The sequence below is a fragment of the Delphinapterus leucas genome, chromosome 18 (assembly GCF_059928025.1).
Source record: "Delphinapterus leucas isolate spDelLeu-1000000601 "Yukka" chromosome 18, BTC_Dleu_Yukka2, whole genome shotgun sequence".
Lineage (NCBI taxonomy): Eukaryota > Metazoa > Chordata > Mammalia > Artiodactyla > Monodontidae > Delphinapterus > Delphinapterus leucas.
This window is the reverse complement of record NC_143146.1, coordinates 20,985,705-21,007,662: the sequence shown is the minus strand read 5'-3', so window position 1 is coordinate 21,007,662 and position 21,958 is coordinate 20,985,705. Positions and strand designations below refer to the sequence as shown.

The window sequence follows — 21,958 nt, the reverse complement described above, 5'->3', positions numbered from 1 at the left end:
GTCTGGTTGCATGGAAAGAGCCAGGAATACTTACTGTAGAGATGACGCTAGTGGAGTTTAGCAGGTGACTCTTCAAGAAACTTGCTTTCTACCGTTACTGCATTTATTTAGGGATTTCCAGCTTTCTAGTACACACCAAATACGTTCACAATCTCTCTGAAAGTCGTTCACATTCCCTTGTATCGCCCAAACATACTTATAAAACGTAATTCTTAAGAAAAAAAAATAGCGCCCTTGTTTGCCGCTAGGATGAACCACTCCCTCTTCCAGGGTCCTTTACAGTAAGTACAAGAGACAGCAGCACGGGCTGTGTTAGTCTAAATGGGAGGTGGAAGGCAGACGATCAGCCCAGGGCTGGAATCCTCTGTCCCTGACAACCAACAAGCCTGACACTGTCGGGGTTATTTCCATCCCTCCCTTCTTCAATCCGAGGATTGCACCGTCCCACGCTAGAGTTACGCACATGGTCCAAGAGTCCTCTGTCTCCCACGAATGTCACATCCAAGGGTGGGGGGCGCTCCGCTTGCGCCGCCGGGGCCCAGGGGCGCCTTCGCTCTCGGCTGCCATCTATCGGCCACGGAGCGCCCGCTTCGCCCCGGGCCCATCATGTCTGCTGCAGCTTGGCTCGCACCAGTGGCGCGACAATAAACAAGTGCACTGCATGGGGCCCTGCGCCCGCGCCGAAGCAGATGTCTCAGAGACCCCTGCGCTGCTTACCGCGTAGCCACCTCCTTACCGCCGGGGAGGGAAGACGCGACTTTCTCTAAGTTTTTCTGAGCCGCCGGGCTGCCGGGACACGCCACAAGCTTAGAACAACGTTGTTCCTGCCCCCCACCTCCCCGCGGACCCCCAAGGATGTCGGAGATAGAGAATCCCAAATAATGACGATCGTGCGCCGCATCAAGAGAAGGAATAGAGGAAAAGCCCCTGCAAACACCGGGAGCGATGAAACAGCCAAGAGGATGCGGGAACCTTACATGTACTAATTAGGGGTTGCGGCGGCGGGCTTGGCAAGGGTGCAGCGGCGGCGGGATCCCAGTGCGGTGGTCTCCGCTGCGCCGGGGTGGGGGGGGGGCGGAGGAGCCGCAGCCGCCGTGGGAGCAGTCGAGGGGCCGGTGCCACCTTCGCTCGCCCCCTCACTACCATGTACAGTGTGCGCTGCAAGAAGAAGGCGGGCGATGTATGCACACCCCTGCGCCCCGCTCCCTCTGGCTCGTCCCCGGGCGTGCGCCACTGACCAGGGGGGAATGTGGTGAAGACGGCGAGGAGAGCCGAGGGGGGAGGGGAGGGCCGGCCGGCGCGAACCCAGGCCCGAGGGTGCGAGGAGCCGGAGGCGGCTGGAGCGGGTGGCGGCCGCCGCTAGCTTGGAGAAAGTTGGCCCCTATACAGATGGCAACTGTAAGTACCCGCCTGGGGGGGTGCGGCGAAGGATGCCGGGGACCCAGCGATCGCGCGGTGGCGGGGCTGGGAGCGAGTGAGCATGAGTGTGAGCGGGTGCGAGCGCGCGGCGAGGCTGACCGTCACGTTGGCTGGGCCGGCGGGCAGCCTGCTCCGCGTCTCCCTCCTCGGGCTCCACGCCTCCTCCCCCTCCAACAGCTCCTTCCCCGCCCCGCGCGGCTCCAGCTCCCGGCCCCTAATGCGAGGCGCCGCGACCGCCGATCCTCCGCCGCCCCCTCCCCCTCCCTTCCCGGCTCGCCGCTCGCGATCGCCCCCCTCTCCCCCACTCCCACCCCGCTGCCGGCTCCGACTACCACGGAGAGAGCGGGGGAGAGCCGGCTGGGGAGCCCCGGAACCCGCGGTCGCCACCACGGCGGCGGCCCGGGGGTGGCGGCGTCCGGGCGCCTCTTTTCTCCAGCCGCTCGGATCTCAGCGCTCGCCCTCCCTCGGCTTCCGAACCCCGGTGCACACCCCAAAGAGGTATTTTCTGTAAGGGTGGCTATGATGAGTGGGCCTTGGAGATGTGAGACGGGGTAAGTCGGCCGTTTACTTTGCAAAAGAGGCTCCAGTGTGTGTGTCTGTGTGCGTGGCGGCCGGGTGGCTTTCTTTCCCTCTCCGCCCTCCCCCCCCCCCCCCGCTTTCCCTTCCTTCTCTTCGGGGCGGGATGGGGGAGGGGGAGACTCGCGTCCTGGAACTCCGGGCGCTTCTGCCTGGGCCGCTGTGGGAGCAGCTGTGCCCGGAACCGCGGTTCCGGCCTGGGTGCTGGGCTTCAGCCTGCCCGGCTCCACGTTGCTTAATGCAGGGATGTTCAGGGAGACGATCCAGGGTTTAAATTCTTTGGGGGAAAACAAATAGTTACCCCGCCTCCGCCCTCCATTAAAAAAAAAAAAAAATCTGAGAATCTGAGAATGTGCCGCGTACCCGCGAATTTACATCGGAGGTGCGTTTCCCAGTCAGAATGTCAGCCTTCCCTGGCTCATTCAACTTTATTTTTTCAAATTTTGGGGCTCCTTTGATGGCAAGGAGGAGGGGAAAGGGAGTGGGGTGAGAGGAAGCTCCTCGACCCTGGCTATCCAGAACTGAATTAAAGTTGTAAACGCTCGAGTTTAATATTGGCTGGACACATTTTGCGATGGCCTGTCAAAGGGGCGGCAGGTGAATGGGGGCGGGGAAGCACCGGGAGGGAGGGGGAGGGGACCCAACCCCACTTGAATGGATGTGCAGATTTGATCCCGCGGAGAACGGAAATTTCAAGGTAAACGTTTTGCTTTCATAGAGGGTGTTTTTGCCGCTTTTAAGCCGGGAGGTGTTTGTCGTTGCTTTGGGAGGTCGGAGATACTTGCGACGTTTATACACTGTGGGTTCCCATTCGTCTCGACACGTCTGGGTGGCCACACGTGAATGGTTCGCAGGCACACTTGCAGATGTGCGTGAGAATGCAGGGGCTGTTAATAACGCGGGCTGGAGTCGGCTCGGGGATGAAGATCGAGGTCTCCAGGCTTGAACCCGTGACTCAGAAACGTCTTGGCTTTAGTTTGAGGTTGCGATTCGACATCAGACTCCGGTGGTGGTGGGGCAGAGGCAAGGCTGACCAGAGAAAAGGCATTGGTTCTCCGAGCCCAGCATTTCTACTAAATATTCCCACCCCCCTTCCCCCAACCAACGCAACACGCACTCACACACACTCACACACTCGCTCCATTTATGTCCTTGCCTTTATGAGTGCTGCTGTCGACTCGAAGTAGGAAGTCGAAGGAAGCCTTTAAGGGGACAAAAAGAAAGCCAGAACGAAAAGGGAGAGGGGCTCAGATTGATTCCTTGGGGAGATGAAATTCGGATATTAAAGCACTGGCTTGTGTCACTTGCTGTTCTCCCTCCCTTACACCCTTCTGTTTTGCCTCTTAATCAGCCCAAGTCCCCTTTCTCGGGGGGAAAAAAAGGGGGATAGGGGGAGTAAAGCACTGACAATAAATGTAATAAGCAACTCCAAAGATGGGGATGCTGGCGAGGCGGTAGTTCACTCCAAATCTTGCAAATTCGGTAGGGTTAGCTTTGCATATCGTGGCAAACAGACGCGGAGCCCGAGGTTAGAGAGACTTTGGCGCTGGTCCTTGGTTTACTTTTAGCTGGTTCCCGGTAAGCAGTAGGAACGTCCTAAACTCCAGGTATTGAGAGGTGTTCCGGGATTGCGGATGCTTTCGCAGAGTTCTTTGTAATCCGTCGTGCAGAACTATTTCAGTGGCTTAAAGATGCGGTTTAGTAGCGTCGCTGACATGATCAATGAGAAGTGGACGCAGGGCGCTCTCAGGGAAGAGAGCTGCTAAGTGGCACCGTGCATGCAATTAGGACGCTGATGTGCTTAATAGCGTGGTAGTGAAGTCCACCATCAAAGCGAACGCGCTGTGCTTCTTCTCCATACTCAAAGCTCCTGAAGAAAACTGGTGACTTAAGAGCTTCTTCTGGGTCCTTTTGATGCATTATCTTGCATCCTTTTTGCCTCTGGAAAGCATTCTTTAGGTTCCCACTCTGGCATTTCCAGCGATGGTTTTAAAATAGCCAAAGTATTGTGGCTCCTGGCTTTTCTGTGAAAATGGGAGACCTTCACTGTGAACTGTCACCCGAAGAGGTTCAGAAGGAAAGGCAGAGGGACTGGGTATAGGTGAGGTGGGGAACCTTGTAAAATGGTGCTTCCTTTCTCTTAAATTAGAGCCATGAAACTGAACTGACAGCCATTTTATGTATATTTATGGATTGGTTTAAAAGTGGGGGGGGGGAGCCGGGAAGAATACTAAAATGGGACTTTGCCTAACCTGCCCTTATCTTGTAAAGAGCAGCATGTTCCTATTGTCATTAGGAAATGAAATCAACCTTTAAATCAAAATGAATGTCAGATTTTAATAAAGTCTGGAGAATTTCGAGGTACCACGGACGGTGGAGGGAGAGGGGAGGTTCATTCTTATCCCCTCCTTCTGGATTTCAGAGAAGTAGTATTAGGAAAGAGAGAGACTTTCTGATTGATCCCTTAAATTTTTGTCATATTCTGTTGTTTCCTTTTTTCCTCTCTCCCTTGCAGGAGATAAAATGCACACTTGCTGCCCCCCACTAACTTTGGAACAGGACCTTCACAGAAAAATGCAGAGCTGGATGCTGCAGACTCTAGCTTTTGCTCTAACATCTCTCGTCCTTTCGTGTGCAGAAACCATCGATTATTATGGGGAAATCTGTGACAATGCATGTCCTTGTGAGGAAAAGGATGGCATTTTAACTGTGAGCTGTGAAAACCGGGGGATCATCAGCCTCTCTGAAATTAGCCCTCCCCGTTTCCCAATCTACCACCTCTTGTTGTCTGGAAACCTTTTGAACCGTCTCTATCCCAATGAGTTTGTCAATTACACTGGGGCTTCAATTTTGCATCTGGGTAGCAATGTTATCCAGGATATTGAGACTGGGGCTTTCCACGGGCTGCGGGGTTTAAGGAGATTGCATCTGAACAATAATAAACTGGAACTTCTGCGTGATGATACCTTCCTTGGCTTGGAGGGCCTAGAGTACCTACAGGTCGATTACAATTACATCAGTGTCATTGAACCCAATGCTTTTGGGAAACTGCATTTGTTGCAGGTGCTTATCCTCAATGACAATCTCTTGTCCAGTTTACCCAACAACCTTTTCCGTTTTGTGCCCTTAACACACTTGGACCTGCGGGGGAACCGGCTGAAACTTCTGCCCTACGTGGGGTTGTTGCAGCATATGGACAAAGTTGTGGAGTTACAACTGGAGGAAAACCCCTGGAATTGCTCCTGTGAGTTGATCTCTCTGAAGGATTGGTTAGACAGCATCTCCTACTCGGCCCTGGTGGGGGATGTGGTTTGTGAGACCCCCTTCCGCTTACACGGCCGGGACTTGGACGAGGTGGCCAAGCAGGAACTTTGCCCAAGGAAACTTATTTCAGACTATGAGATGAGGCCGCAGTCGCCTTTGAGCACCACGGGGTATTTACATACCACCCCGGCATCGGTGAATTCTGTGGCCACTTCTTCCTCTGCTGTTTACAAACCCCCCTTGAAGCCCCCCAAGGGGACTCGCCAACCCAACAAGCCCAGGGTGCGCCCCACCTCTCGGCAGCCCTCCAAGGACCTGGGCTATGGCAACTATGGCCCCAGCATCGCCTACCAGACCAAATCTCCGGTGCCTTTGGAGTGTCCCACCGCGTGCACTTGCAACCTGCAAATCTCCGATCTGGGCCTCAACGTCAACTGCCAGGAACGCAAGATCGAGAGCATCGCGGAGCTGCAGCCCAAGCCCTACAACCCCAAGAAGATGTATCTGACAGAGAACTACATTGCCCTGGTGCGCAGGAGCGACTTCCTGGAGGCCACCGGGCTGGACCTTCTGCATCTGGGCAACAACCGCATCTCCGTGATCCAGGACCGCGCCTTTGGGGATCTCACCAACCTGAGGCGCCTCTACCTAAATGGCAACAGGATAGAGAGGCTGAGCCCGGAGTTGTTCTATGGCCTGCAGAGCCTGCAGTATCTCTTCCTCCAGTACAATCTCATACGCGAGATTCAGTCTGGGACCTTCGATCCGGTCCCCAACCTCCAGCTGCTATTCCTGAATGACAACCTCCTGCAGACCATGCCCTCAGGCGTCTTCTCAGGCCTGACCCTCCTCAGGCTGAACCTGAGGAGTAACCACTTCACCTCCTTGCCGGTGAGTGGAGTTCTGGACCAGCTGAAGTCGCTCATCCAAATCGACCTGCACGACAACCCTTGGGATTGTACCTGCGACGTGGTGGGCATGAAACTGTGGGTCGAGCAGCTCAGAGTGGGCGTCTTGGTGGACGAGGTCATTTGCAAGGCGCCCAAGAAGTTCGCTGAGATGGATATGCGCTTCATTAGGTCGGAGCTGCTGTGCCCAGACTACTCTGACGTGGAGGTTTCCACGCCCACGCCCTCCTCCATCCAGGTCCCCGCGAGGACCAGCGCGGTGACCCCCGCCGTGCGGTTGAACAGCACCGGGGCCCCCGCGGGCTTGGGCGCGGGCGGAGGCGCGTCCTCCGTGCCCTTGTCCGTGTTAATCCTCAGCCTGCTGTTGGTTTTCATCATGTCGGTCTTCGTGGCAGCCGGGCTCTTCGTGCTAGTCATGAAGCGCAGGAAGAAGAAGCAGAGCGACCACACCAGCACCAACAATTCCGACGTGAGCTCCTTCAACATGCAGTACAGCGTGTACGGCGGCGGCGGCGGCGGCGGCGGCGCTGGAGGCCACCCGCACGCGCACGTGCACCACCGCGGGCCGGCGCTTCCCAAGGTGAAGACGCCCGCGGGCCACGTGTACGAGTACATCCCCCATCCGCTGGGCCACATGTGCAAAAACCCCATCTACCGCTCCCGAGAGGGCAACTCCGTGGAGGATTACAAAGACCTGCACGAGCTCAAGGTCACCTATAGCAGCAACCATCACCTGCAGCCGCCGCCGCCGCCGCCGCAGCAGCAGCAGCAGCAGCAGCAACAGCCCCCGCCGCAGCTGCAGCTGCAGCCGGGGGAGGAGGAGAGGCGGGAAAGCCACCACTTGCGGAGCCCCGCCTACAGCGTCAGCACCATCGAGCCCCGGGAGGACCTACTGCCGCCGGTGCAGGACGCCGACCGCTTTTACAGGGGCATTTTAGAACCAGACAAACACTGCTCCACCGCCCCCGCCGGTAGTAGCCTCCCGGAATATCCCAAATTCCCGTGCAGCCCCGCTGCTTACACTTTCTCCCCCAATTATGACCTGAGACGCCCCCATCAGTATTTGCACCCGGGGGCAGGGGACAGCAGACTGCGGGAACCGGTGCTCTACAGTCCCCCCAGTGCTGTCTTTGTAGAACCCAACAGGAACGAATATCTGGAGTTAAAAGCAAAACTAAACGTTGAGCCGGACTACCTCGAAGTGCTGGAAAAACAGACCACATTTAGCCAGTTCTAAAGGCAGAGAAACTCCCTTGGAGCTTTTGCGTTTAAAACCGACAAGCAAGCAGACACACACCGCAAACACATTTGATTAATTGTGTTGTTTCAACGTTTAGGGTGAAGTGCCTTGGCACGAGATTCTCAGCTTCGGCGGAAGATACTGAAAGGGTGTGCAATTTCCTTTTAATATTACACGTGGGGAAACATTTGTGTAAACTGGGCACATCACTTTCTCTTCTTGCGTGTGGAGGAGACGAAGAGTAGGGCTTTACTGAGGGCAATTTGCTTCGCGAGTGACTTGTTAAAGGTCTCAGTAATTTTTGTAGTGGTTGGAAGTGTTAAGAATGGTGGGAGATGGTGGCGCATAGATTCTATTCTTCCTCTTTTGCTCCCTTCTCCCTCCCCTTCTCCCCCTTTGAGCCATGGGTGGGTCTAAATGGCTTTTGTGGAGAGATTAGCACACCCCAACTTTAATAGAAGGTTTGTTCTCTCTCTCTCTCTCTTTCTCTCTCCCCACCCCCCTTTCTGCTTCCTCTCTTTCTCTGCCTCCCTGCCTTTTCCTCCTCTCTCATTCCTTTCCTTTCTTTTTAAAGGATGTGTTTGTATACATTCTGGACATTTGAATTAAAAGAACAAACGTATTGTGATCTTGAAAAGATCACCATAGATGTGGACAAATCATTAAAATTACAGAGTTATATGATCCATAATTGATTAGTCAAAATAACTTATTGATGAAATATACAAATATTTTACTGTAGCACCTATTTTTATATGCACATTTAGCATTTCTCTTTCCTTCACTATTTAGCCTATGATTTTCACAGAGGTGTCACACTATATCAGGAGCTGCATTTCCAAAACTGAAGTGATATCAGGAAGGCATTTTAAATCATTAAAATATGGAGAACTTAATGGCAGAATCTTAAAAGTCAATGCAACCCACCCAATTGGATCTGTAATTTAAAACAAACAAACAAACAAACATTGTATCCCAATGTATAAAAGAAAAAGATTTAGGGCAATTAATTGGGCCATTCCAGTGAGAATCATGTGCAAGTTTCTGGTTTTGTTAGAGAAGATTTAAAAGTATTTTTATTAGTCAACCAAAATGATGTATTGATCTGACTACTATTGTAGCCGATTTTTGATTGTTTAACCAAACCCAGTTGCATTTGTACAGATCCACGTGTACGGGCACCTCAGAAGACCAAATGACGGACTGTACAAATCTCTATACAATGTCTTTATCCCTCTGGGCAGCAAGCAATGATGATAGCCACAAACAGGATATCTGTAAGATGGGGCTACTGTTGTTACAGTCTCGTGTATCCCAGCACATGTAATTTTTAAAATAGTTTCTGAATAAACACTTGATAACTATGTCACATATGAGGGACTGAAGTAATGATTACTTAAGGTGCAAAAGAAACAGCTACGTGTGATTGACTGAATCACCATGATTAATAATTTAAGACATAGTAGCTAACTTCTATTCCTGAAAGAAAAAAAAATGTTCCCCAAATTATCAAATATATATAATTACACCTTTGTTGGTTCAGGGAAATATGTTTATCTAAATGTGTCATTTAATGTGTTTATTAACGAAATTTCAACTGTATACTTCTTTTCCTTACTGAAGTATTCATCTAACATGTGAAGCATGGTAAGTAATGTACTGCACATTGATTTTGTATTTTGTCGTGCCAGTATTATTTATTCGGTCTACAATTTTTCATAGTTTAACTTGTGTCAAACTACCTTCAACAATTACGATGGGTACTTTATCTCAAGTTGATCTATATCCTAAATGTTCAAAATGTTTGGTGAGTATAAGCTGTTCATCTCTGAGTAAGGTTGGCCAGTGAATTAGATAATATTTATGGGTAGGAAACTTTTGAATTCATCGAAACTTAAAGAGCCATGTGCTTTATTCGTGTTGGTGGATCTCCCCATAATCTCACCTGGAATGTGTACAACATCAAGGGCTGTTCATGAACCTTATGTTTAAGGAATATTTTCCGTGGCATTCTGCCACAAAGAGGCAGCATTCATCCGTGAGTAAACTGACAGTAACTACTTGAATTCAGATTGAACAGGTGGTAGCATTTCCCTAAGGGGTTAAAAAATAATTAGTAATGCTACATTGGCCAAGTGAAGTAAACTATCCCCATTCTGTGTAACGTTTTCCCTTGCAAATTTTTTTTTCAAAGGGGAAAGGAATAAACTTAATGCCATGATATTATCATAAAAAAATGTATCTCCTGCTCTCCATCTACCTCCTCCATATTAGATCCAGCATTGTAAGATAAATATAAATACTAGCATTTGACATCACAGTTGGGGTTGTGGTTAATTTTTTCTTCACAGTGGGAGTTATTTTTCTTCAAAAAATGTCAAAATCGCTTTCACAATATTATTATATATAGATATGGCAGTGTTGTATGATTTATAAAATATTAATACAAAGTGGAATCCTCCATGTAACTAAGTTTTTAGTTCTTAATTGATGCATTAAAAGTAAGAGGTAAGAATTACATGAAGTCAAAAATGTAGTTCTGGACAATATAAGTAGTTTCCAGAGAAAGTTTGTTGATGTATTTTTCAAAGATTTACAAAATAATATTATTATTTTCAAACCAGCACTATTTCACATAATCTTGTTACATATACACTCACTGTAGGTGGTTCATTTCTACCTCTACTCTTAGTAAGGTATCCAGTATTTTTTTAGTCTCAAAAAATAACAATTATATGATTTATGGAAAGAAGTTACTTCTAATTTTTAAATTATATTCTTCCCATCTGTATTAAGAGGATAAAAGTAAACTTATCCTTGCCCTAATAAACTTGAAGAAATTTTAACATGTAGAATCATGAAACTGTATAGAATAATGAATTATTTTTCTCCTTATACATGGTTTCCTGCCAGTACATTAGCATATACAACAGAACATAATTTGTGTGGTTTTGAATATTTGAATTTTGGTTTTTCAGGTATACTGAGTAAATAATTAAATTGGGTATATCAGTGGTATATTACTGGATTAAGGAACCCTGCAAATTCTCTCCACAGAATTTTGGAGAACAACAATATGTAATGTTTCAGGCATCAATTAAAATTTGGATGCAAACTAAGCTTACTCTTTGTGCTTGTTCTATTTGATATGTTGCATAATCTCATACAAATATATCTCCAGGTAGAGATTACAAAATTTTATTTTTATCTATATATATGATTATAGTGTAAATATTTAGTTCTCTCAGAGAAAGTAAATATATTCCATGTAAATGTAGATAATTTGTATGCTGATATTCAAAATAATTTACAGCTAAACTAATGATTGGAGTTATGAATTAATCAATTTTAGCATTAATATCAGACTCAGAACACATCTTTTGTTTGGGCAACAGTATCACCCCTACTTATGTGAAGTGGAAATTTTTGGTAAATGTTCTGGGTATCCAGCTCTGTCCCTTACCACTGTTCCCTCAGCCTCAATAGGAAAATCAAACTAGTGTGTAATGAAAAAGCCACACAAAATGTGGGAAAGTTTAGAACTTAAGAACTTAATCTAAGTTACCAGTTTCTTGCCCTATATCATTAATTCTATTCTTGTTACTAAGTTAGCAAATTATTCAAATTAAATATGTATACTTTTCTCTCCTTACTCTTATTTCCTGACTCTCTTCTTTTTTTTCCTTACATCTCACCCTTCCTTCCCTCCTTCTCTCTTCTTATCCTTTCTCTTCTTTATTTTTCAGTAGGGCAAGGGAAAGAGTGAGAATAGTTCAGTCCTTGTTTGAAATGCCAAAAACTGGCTACTTCGTTTCAAGAGCTCAATAGGTCGTTCCCAACGTCACACAACTCCAAATTAATGAAAATAAAGCAGACCACAAATATGCTTCCAATTCATTTGGAAATACGCTTTTCTTGCACTTTCAGATGGCCCCAAATTAAGATATTTGCAAAGGTGGCAAAATATTTCTTTTTAACTCATTTTAAGAACAAATTTTACACTGAGAAAGAAGAACTGAAAACAACAAAAGAACCGATTTAAACTCTGGAAGGCAGGAGCATTTAATGAATTGTTTTTCAAAGGAAATAAAATATGAAACTGATAATTAAACTGCTATTAAATTAACTAGTTTATGCATAATGTTCCTCATACCCACTGAAGTTCTCTACTTTGCAAATACAAATATATGACAATAAAATTAAAGTAGTTGGACGGACATTAGTCATGTGCCTAAAAATAATTATCTAAGATCTAAATCCTAAGAAACTTATATATCAATTAATATTGCATTTGACAACTGTGCATTTTATCATTAATTTGATTTTAATTCAATTTAATGTCTATCTATAACTATCCATATATATTTCCATTGGTAATATATGTAGCACGTATGTGGCATACAAAAATATATTATTAAAGCATGGCATACCCAATTTTCATTTCAATTTTTTAATTATTTTAAATTATACTTTTGTGTTCTACTCTTTAGTCATGTTAGATTGGGGGGAAAGAAAAGAATCTGGTGCAGTATAATCTTTGAGTCTGACAATAATATACTCTTTTCTTCCTCTATTTATGGCAAATCATTTGGCTTACAAGACACAGGTCAAACATTTCTCATGGTAGTGGTGCCAGTATTACAAAATGAATAGCTTTTATACTCATTTTTTAAAAGAACAACATTTAACCTTAAATTTGAGTGATTTAGGTTATTTCTTATAAAAAGAACTTTTGAAGATCAAAACATAAATATTTCATTGAGAACTGATGTAATGCAAATTTGAAATAATTTGACTTTCTCACTTTCCATTTACTGTCAAAAAATATAACGATATATGGCATAATGCTAAGTATGTCAGATACATTTTTATTAGATATTAAGAAAGTCATTTACAGAAAAACAGTAATATTCATAGAGATATGTTGAGTGGAAGTCTTCCAATGAGTTTTTTTTAAATTAGGTACTTTATCAGTGAACATGAAGGAATATTGTATATTTCTACTATAAAATAAACAGGTTCATGCTTCAAAATTACATGTGTTTCTAAAAGTGGAAAATATGAAACAATGCTTTTAAGGGTGAATTTTTTTTAAGTTAAGATATGCAGAAATAGAATTGTGGCTTTTTCAAATTGAAGGCTTATCAGCATCTTGGTCGACTTTCAACAAACTTATATGAAGATCATTACATTTTAAGACATATTTCCAATGTATCACAATGTAAACTCAATTCAAATTTGTCATACTCCAGTACTGAAGCATATATATGCTAGTAGCAAATTTTGGTTACTTTTTAGTGTTCTGGAATATACATATTTTAGAATTTCTTACAAATTGATTTCTACCACCAGTAATAATTTCTAGTGTTTCCAGCTAACACATTTTTTAAGAATCTTATTGTATAATTCATTAAAAACACAGCTTAATATTGAGTACTGAAACTAAAATAACTGTATTTTCAATTTGTAATTGAATACATGTCTATTTAAATACAACACGAAGGGTGGCAGTAACCCATGTTAATTGATTAGTAAAATTTTTGTCAGATACTCTGCTATAGAGACCTTACCAGTGTGTTTTATCCAAGAGAGGTTCATCAGGCTCTTGTAGACTAAAATTTTAAATAGTCAGTGTAAAAATTGATATGTGTATGGGCTTCCCTGGTGGCGCAGTGGTTGAGAGTCCGCCTGCCGATGCAGGGGACACGGGTTCTTGCCCCTGTCCGGGAGGATCCCACATCCCACGGAGCGGGGCCGTGAGCCATGGCCGCTGAGCCTGCGCGTCCGGAGCCTGTGCTCCGCAACGGGAGAGGCCACAAGAGTGAGAAGCCCGTGTACCGCAAAAAAAAAAAAAAAAAAAAAATTGACATGTGAAAAGGAATACCTGACTAATAAATATATTTACCTGTAATGGTATATCTGTATAAATTATCCATATAAAATCATGCTTTTTAACATTACAATATAATATTTTTGCTCTATTTAAGTCCAAATTCAATAAGAGTATTTCACGTCTGAAAATCCTAATAATGGGAAAGTTATAGCTATCAAATTTATCTAAATCCTGAGTTTTAATATTGACTTTAAATCTCCACTCCCAAGTATTGGGTTGGCCAAAAATTCAGTTCAGGTTTTTCCGTAACATCTTAACGGAAAAACCTGAACGAACTTTTTGGTCAACCCAATGTAAAGTTCATAGTGCATGTTTTTCTTTAAATTACTGAACTCTGCCCTCGCTAAAGTCCCCTGAAGGTATACAAATACACATAATATTTTTCCTTTATGTTTTTCTTTTTGATTGATATTTAGGTAGCAAATATTAAAATATACAGTTAGGAACTAGCACTTGTTAAAGTATAAATTAAATTTGGTCTCACACAAACAGTATCCCTCAATTTTATAATTATCTCCAAATTTTTAAAGCTAGTGAATAGTATATTTACATAAGTGGTTCCAAATGTGAACATTCAGATCCAGAAATTACTCATATTACTCAGAGAATATTTAAAATCATTCACCATACTGCCATTTAAATTCATTCAATCAGAACAATGATGTTTTGTTACCAGTTACGATTAAAAAGCCCAAGTCTCAGGTGAAAATTAAGTATTTCATTAGAAATTTTAACAGGAAAAAAATATAAGTGATAAATATTAAGTATTTGGATTCTAAATGTAAAATATCTTCTCCGAAGCTAACGAAGTTGTATATATAGAAAAAATCATTACATTGGGCGTTTGTGTAAAATTATACATTTTATAAAATCGCTTGTTTCATATGGCTTACAAAATCTTTTTACTTTCAACAATGAACTCTGTCTTCATTTAAGAAAGTTTATCTGATTGAGGATTTCTTTTCTTTTGCATAGGATGTCATCTTATTGTCCTATTATGGCTTTGGCCTACACCTTCATTTAAAAGCTCTGTGCCCATTTTTAAGCGTATTGAAAATGGTCTCTATTATTATGTTTAATTCTTGCAACTCAAATCGTTTCCTCCTTCCCCCCCAAAAATTGAAAAGAAGTTGGTATATTTCTCCCATTTGTTAACTTAACATGAATTTTGAAGTCAAATTAAAGATTATCCCAAATCATTCCAAATATAGCAATCCAAGTGCTGTGTAAGCATGACAATGTGAGTATGTGGATATTAAACTGTCACTATGGACCTGTCCCTCATTAATAATCATCTTAAATACACAGCAGCTAAATATAAAGGTGAAAACATCTTTGAATGTTAACATACTTAACTTGCACACTTTGATTAACCGGGTAGTGCATATAGTTTACAAAATGCCACTATTGTGTGCTTATAAACACTAAAGCAATACTCACCAAGTGGGGACCCACAGGCAAAAGCCTGGAAAATCTGTTTCATTTGATCAGAACAATTTTATTTCCATTTAAAAGAAATAAATTTGAATTTGAATGCCTTTAGGCTAGATAAGCACCCTCCATATTACCTTAACCTAGCAGCTTCATATAATTCCATATTATCTGCTGGACCACGAGAAAATTTGAACTTTCAACCATGTTTAAATAAAATTTTTTCCTCCAATATTAAAATTTATGTATCACAATCATGAATTCTCAGGCATTGCTCTCTAGGAGCTCAGAGTTATTAATTCTTTATATATAACATATGAAGTAGCAGATTCTATGTAGGTTTATATTATAAAGAAATCAAGATTAAATAAAGGAAAAACTAAGAATGAATAACTTTACAACCAGAAGGGACTGCTTTACTATATGTGAATGCTCTATTAAAAATGTAAATGTAAGTGTTAAAGATTTACACTGACTTGGAGTCTCCAAGAGCTACTTTTGTAAACTGTCCTGACCCTCGCAGGCCCCTAGACGTTCTAAGGGAAGCAGCAGTAGTAACTAAAAAGTATGTTCTTCCAGAGGGAATATTATAATTGCAGTTCACAACAAAAGCTTTTCCCCAAATTTCTAACTGCTCATGTACTTGAAAACACTGCAAAAGGTCAATTCAGTAAAAATATGTCAGCATCAAATATTATGAGAATCACTTCCAGGATGGAAAATAAAGCTTAGAAAATCTGATCCAATAGATTTAGGACCAAAAAAAAAAATTGTAAAGGGGAAGACAGAATTGCCAAGGCTATTTTTCAGTATGTTAGAACAAAATAATGAGTAGAGGAAAGATATTTTCGGTATTTCTGACTGTGCTAGTGATAAGTTGTTTGTAAATTGGTGTATAACTACAGGAAGTAAGAGCAAATGTGATGAGATTCCCAAACTTTCCAAATCTGTTTTCTTTGAAGATTTATGTTCATTTTTTGAGACTAAACTCTGACATATTTTGTAAAGAAATTTTGGATTTCTTCTCTTTAAATTATTTTTCTAACAAAATGTGAATTAGCTTTGCTACACAAATATACTGTCAGTTGGATTTTTATTTTTACTGTTGATTTGGTTTATCAGTCATGTAATCTTAACGTTTTCCTTTATTGAAAGCTAATTAGCTGTGCCTGAAATAACAAAATAATAGTTGCATATTATTTGCTGTTGTTTTATACCAAATGGTAGCCACTGGCAACAAGGCAGAAGATGATTCTAAAATTCCAAATTATGTTCCTTTTCCCATTGCAGATGGTGTGTCCTTTGGCAACTTTCTTTGTGTATCTGCCTATTTTCGATTTGTAAAAATTAATACAATGCACTTGGTTTATGAAGAACTCAAAAAATTTAGATCTCCATTTTCTCTGCTGGGTGTATGTAAACTGTGGTTCTTTCTGAATTTAACAACATGTAATTATCATTGCTGTTTATACTATATATCTATGAAAGTTATGATCATATCTTTCAGATGAAAACTTTTTTCTCTCTCTCTTTATATATATGTATGTGTATATATTAGTTTGAAATGTATTTTTCAGTTTCTCCATTAAGTTTCTTTGTTTACAAAATTGCATAGTCACTTGTAGATACTTTACAGTAAATTTAAAAGTACATCTTCTTTGAAAAGGAAAAAACTTAGTGTAGTCTTATTGACTTTATTACATATTCTTACTCTTTGAAATAATATTGAACTTTCAGTATATTTCAAAAAATATATGATCAGTATTTATTTCTCAAAAAATTGAATGCTGTTTCTAAATTGCAATTTTATTATATTTGCTTATTTTGTGTGCATTTAACACATTTTGAAATTATGTGTGAGGTAATTTCCATTAGTTTGGTTTTAATTCAAACATTCTTGGGTATACTTATTTTTTATTAGATAAGATTCCATAATATCATACAACGATGTATCAATAATCTGTACCATATATAATATTTAAGGCTCCTTCGTTTATTTTTTTTTTGCAGAGTTAACTGTAAAAGGTAGAATAAATATGTGATATATCATTCATCATTTTTATATTCTAAATTTAGCAACTGCTCTCCTACATAATGATTAATAGTATAGATAGTACTGATTTCTTTTTTCTGCTCTGGTATAAATTTAGTTGTTAATCCAATAATGAAATTACTTCCATTCTCAATATTTTCAAATATCATTACAATTGCTATTTACTAGTTTCAGTGACAATCTAAGTTCCTCCTCAGATGCTTAAAGGAATCTTTATAGATTGGTATAAACAGAGAGCTCTAATGGTTAGAATTAAAATGGTAGCAATGACAAATCAACAATACACATAATAATAAATCATTACCTTCTCTATAAAGAAGAGAACAGAAACTCAAGTACATTAAAATAACGTCCTGAAAGATATTGGAAGTGTAGCAAGCTGACATTCATACCTAATAAAAAGATCTTACTAATATCATCTTGCAGTATTTATATTGTTCTATATAAATATTATGTTTCTATTCAGTGGAACAGAGAATTTATTAATCCAGAATTAATCCATTATTTTTCTCTCTAACTTACCAAAATTCATCTAAATAAAGGTAGAGTAGGAAAAAGAGATATTTGAGATAATGGCTGTATCTGTCGCCAGATCATAGAACGATACCTCGCAATTAGTAGGCACTCCCCAAATGAACTAACTGATACATATTTATAGATGTCTACAGACTAAGGTGAATTCGTGAATACTATAAAGATCCTAAGCTGTCTATCACAACACCATTTACCTTGCCATAAACTTCAGGGATGGCTAAAATATCAATTAGGATATTAGGCGACTGTTTAGTACCTTGGCATGCAAATCTATATTAGGGAACCACTGGGGATGCTACTAGTGAATTTTAAATATATTTATAATAAACACGGGAAGTACTTTCCAAATGGCTCCACTTTTAGTCCACTTTTCTAAAAAATGTTCAGATATTTAAAGAAAAATGGAAATGAGACTTGAGCACTAAGACATAAAACTTATCCCAAATTTGAATTTTATTAGTTTTGTTTTGCTGGTATAACTGGCTAACTTTTTTAAATACTTAAGGAAAGTAAGGATTGATGTTCTGTCTTACATTACTGTTCAGAGTCTGCCTTAATCGAGATACTGGTAAAATTTTCAGGCATTTCACAGATATGCTTCTGGTGTTTTAGCCTGGTGAGGTGTTTATCTATTTAGAAAGCTTTTCTGAGCACTATGTGCTTTCCTCTGGGTGTGAGAAAATCGGTTCATCCTTTTAATGAGAATGTTACCTCCGGGGAAAAAGTAATCCAGAAGGAATAATACATTCCTCAGGGCAGCTTCCTACACAGGGACACGCTTTTCTCTAGGGCTCACTGCATGTATATTTCAGTGGGAGAATTTTAATATTTTAAAATATCATTGCATTTAGTCATAAGGCACCATGACTATAGGATACAGTATTTTGTTGAATATATATTGACATATTTTTCTAAGGTTTTTTATACATCAATTATAATTTAGGAAATGTTATATATTCTTAAAAATTTACGTCTTCATATTTGAAGTACAATAAAATAGATTATTATTAATATGTTCTTTACATATTTTGTTAAACTTAGAGACAGAGAATAAGAGGCTTAAATGAAATGGCTTTAGAATTGCACTTATGGACCCCAAATAGCACAATTTTAGAAGTCTTTAAGCTGTTTCGATACCAAAATATAAACTCTTTCTCTCCAAACAAACTTACCTCATTTTAACCTTGAACATTTGGGTGATGAAGTATTTACTTCTTGCGGTTACTTAGAATATTTTGGAGAGTTCATGAGTTGAGAATGTGAAGCTGTTTGACTTTATAGCCATGTGTTTTAATACTTCATCATCATATGTAACTTTAATATATTTCAAAATTCCCTTCAGTCACTACTTGTGCCCATTAAAGAATATTGGAATACAGCTACATAACTCTATGGATTTTAAATACTTAGCTATTTTTTCTTTTAAAAACATTTATAATTTTCTTTCCAAATTAAGAACCAATTAGATATTAAATATATAATATTAAAACATTGGTATGTTAATATTGTGCTTTTGTTTGTAAAAGACTCACTCTCATAGCCAACAACTATAGTAAATAAATATTTGATTCATAAGATATAGCAACTATCAAAATATTTCAATGGAAATCTGATGGTAAATAAGAAAAATGCACTTCATTTTAAGAATACTAGCCTAATGTGGAATAATGAGGAATAACACTCAAAAAAGCACCTTTTTAAAATATCTAACATAATCAAGGTGAAAGTTAGATTTTTTAGGGGGGAAAGATCTTTTCCTCCTGCTATTTTCTCTTATTTCTTACTACCAAATCAGTTTCCTGTTATTAATATTCATTAACAATTGCTTAATTTGAACTGCTATTTATGATTTAAAGATGATATCACTATTTGTTACTTAAAATAAACATAATTGGTTGGCTTATTCATAAATAAATTTGATGTGGCTATTTGTGCATTCAAATAACATTTAAACTAGACTAATTAAGATCAGTTGTTTTTAAAATGAATTTCATTAAAACCTATTATACATCTTGGATATTAAAGCCATTTTATCATATGCTAGAACATATTAAATACTTTTAAAGAGAAAAAATTAATGGATATTCAATAATTTGAATCTCTTTTTAAACACTTGAACTGTGATTCTATGAACATTACTGAGATACAGATTTCTGTTTACCTATTGAATGTGGGTATTCATATGCATGACATAAATACTCTCTTAATTGTCTGAATTACACTTTTGTTTGTTGAACTGGAAAAAAATGACATAACATCTAGACAACTAAGTAAGAAAATTTAAGGTCTTCATATTGATAAAATATATCATATATTATGCACATTTTATAAATAACTTGAAAAGATACAATCATATGTATTGGCAGAAATTAAATACTTGTATTAAAGTTAAACACTGTAGATATTTTATTCAAATTTTATAAGGTTAAATTTCTATTTGCAAATATTTTTAAAATAAAATTACATTAAAAGTTAGTGTATTAAATGTGGTATGAATAATACTAAAAGCAACATTACTTACAATGCCAGAGAATGAAGATAAGCATTGTTTAATTATTTGAAAATAGTTGGAAAAAATATGTTTATGTGGGAAATTAGGCAAGTAACCGAAGTCTGATCTCTAGGTATTTTGCATGGTGATTCAATTAGTAGTGTGTATTTTCACATACTTTGTGTATTCATTTATTTTAATTAATTCCAATGTCTGACATACATGCTAAAGATAATCCCTTTAAAAATGTTATTTCAAAATCACAAAAAAAAGACATTAAACAATTATTTATGCATACTCTGCATCACAGCTATGACAAGCCTATAAATATCACAATGGGAGGAGCAATGTTTGATTTAATTTTGCTCCCAACTTATTTTACTTACTACTCATAAAGATTCCTTTCTATTTGAAAATTATTATGTGAAACAGGAAATTTCCCATGCAGTTGGAATGGGGGCTACAATGAAACAAAAGAAAATAAGAATGTCATTACGATAAAATGAAGAAAATTTTTAGAAAATAAACCTTAAATTAGTTTTTAAAAGTTCTGAATTTAGTATCTATCAGATAGTAAATAAATGCATACATAAATATGATAATCACATAAGAATTTTGGATAAATAATTCTAAACTAACTCTTAATCTCACTACATCATAATCTGTTGTAACATTGCTATTAGATTCATATTCAAAATGTTAGAGGTGTTGGATTGCATTCTACTTAATGTGTTTTTCTTCAGAAGAATCATGTTGCTGTAGCTGCTGCTATGTTTTCCCCTTAGAATCAATTCTGTAATTGAAATCCTATGTAGGTGTATCATCTGGACCTCTTGTTGCACTGGATCTATTGGTGCTATGAAGAAAGTCTCCATAAGATAAATAAATGTCATTTCTTATACCAAATACTTATTCAGTCATGAACTCTAAATATATCTATATTCTTATAATTGGGTAGCACCACTGCTTTAGCACTGGAATGGCACTATGTATTAACTAAAATTTGGGGTTTGGGGTCTCATGTTTTCCTCTTTAATTTTTTAATTTCCCAGTGGATATAGAAACTTGATGCAAAAGTTCCTATGAAAGTTCCTATGAATTATTCACATGAACCAGATTCGTGCTTTTACATCATTATTAGACTACATTTCATGGTATGTTATTATGGTTTCTATTGTTTAAATTGAATGTGATTCATGGATCTTTAAAATATTTATTCCTGTGTCACAATTACCCTATTTCTTTCATACATGGTATATAAAATAATATTTTTTGTCTGATAATTTTTTGTAATGCAATGAGCCAGCTAGAGTTGGTAACTATATCAAACAGAGTGCAAGGATATGGCATCTGTCCATATAGGGAAATCAAAGGTATTTTAAAGTGATTAATGATCTTTTTACATGTTGACAATATTCAATTCAGTGAAATGCCATATCCTTGATTATTTTTTCATAGTTGATTTATCAATCTATTACTTTGAGTTTTGAAAATATTTTATTGTTCTAGTTGTTCATAACTTTAGGAATTCACTCAGTCTGCTTGGGCTTAACCTGGGGAAACTGTGAAGTAGATAAATTATACTTCCTTTCAGACATGTTCTCTGTTTTTGGCTTTCCTTTTAACCTGCAGTTCACCAAAAAGTTACAATCATTTCGCTTCCAATTTATTCTTTCTAAAGTGTTAGTTTGTTCACGGCTTTGTGCTTCACGAGAGTGACATGATGAAGGTGCCTTAAAATCAGGATTTCAAGGCTATTAAACATACCTCTACCTACAGAACCCCAAGTTCTGTGACAACAGTGATAGTAGGAGATGTGGGACAGGAAACTAAACTCAGCACCACAGATAGAAACTATACAGATTAGCCCACTCCTCTTATGGGGGCCAAGCCTGCCAATCATGCAGAAAATGTAGCCACCTCAGAGTAACTAAACTGCCTTTTTGTGGTTTATATTTTCCATATTGGGTTAAAGAAACCAGAAAAGAAATTCAGTGTGTGTTACAGATGAGACTTAATCAAAAAACTATATTTTAATTGTCAAATCTAACTATTTCTAACTATTACATGTCAATGCCTTTTAAGAAAACTTTGTTTTAAACTGCATTTGCCACAGTTTTCATAAGGGATATAAATGGAAAAGATGGAG

At 39.5% G+C, this 21,958-nt stretch overlaps 1 protein-coding gene and 1 pseudogene across 1 annotated transcript; one reads left to right on the top strand and one right to left on the bottom strand.

Moving 5' to 3' along the window:
- Nucleotides 1-2,521: 2,521 nt before the first annotated feature.
- Nucleotides 2,522-3,915, bottom strand: LOC149746828 (uncharacterized; annotated as a pseudogene).
- Nucleotides 3,916-4,107: 192 nt separating this feature from the next.
- SLITRK5 (SLIT and NTRK like family member 5) lies at nucleotides 4,108-8,827 on the top strand. Its single transcript, XM_022576948.3, has one exon. It carries the CDS (start codon nucleotides 4,519-4,521, stop codon nucleotides 7,402-7,404), a length of 2,886 nt encoding a protein of 961 aa, XP_022432656.1. The 5' UTR covers nucleotides 4,108-4,518; the 3' UTR covers nucleotides 7,405-8,827.
- The last annotated feature ends 13,131 nt before the right edge of the window (nucleotides 8,828-21,958 follow it).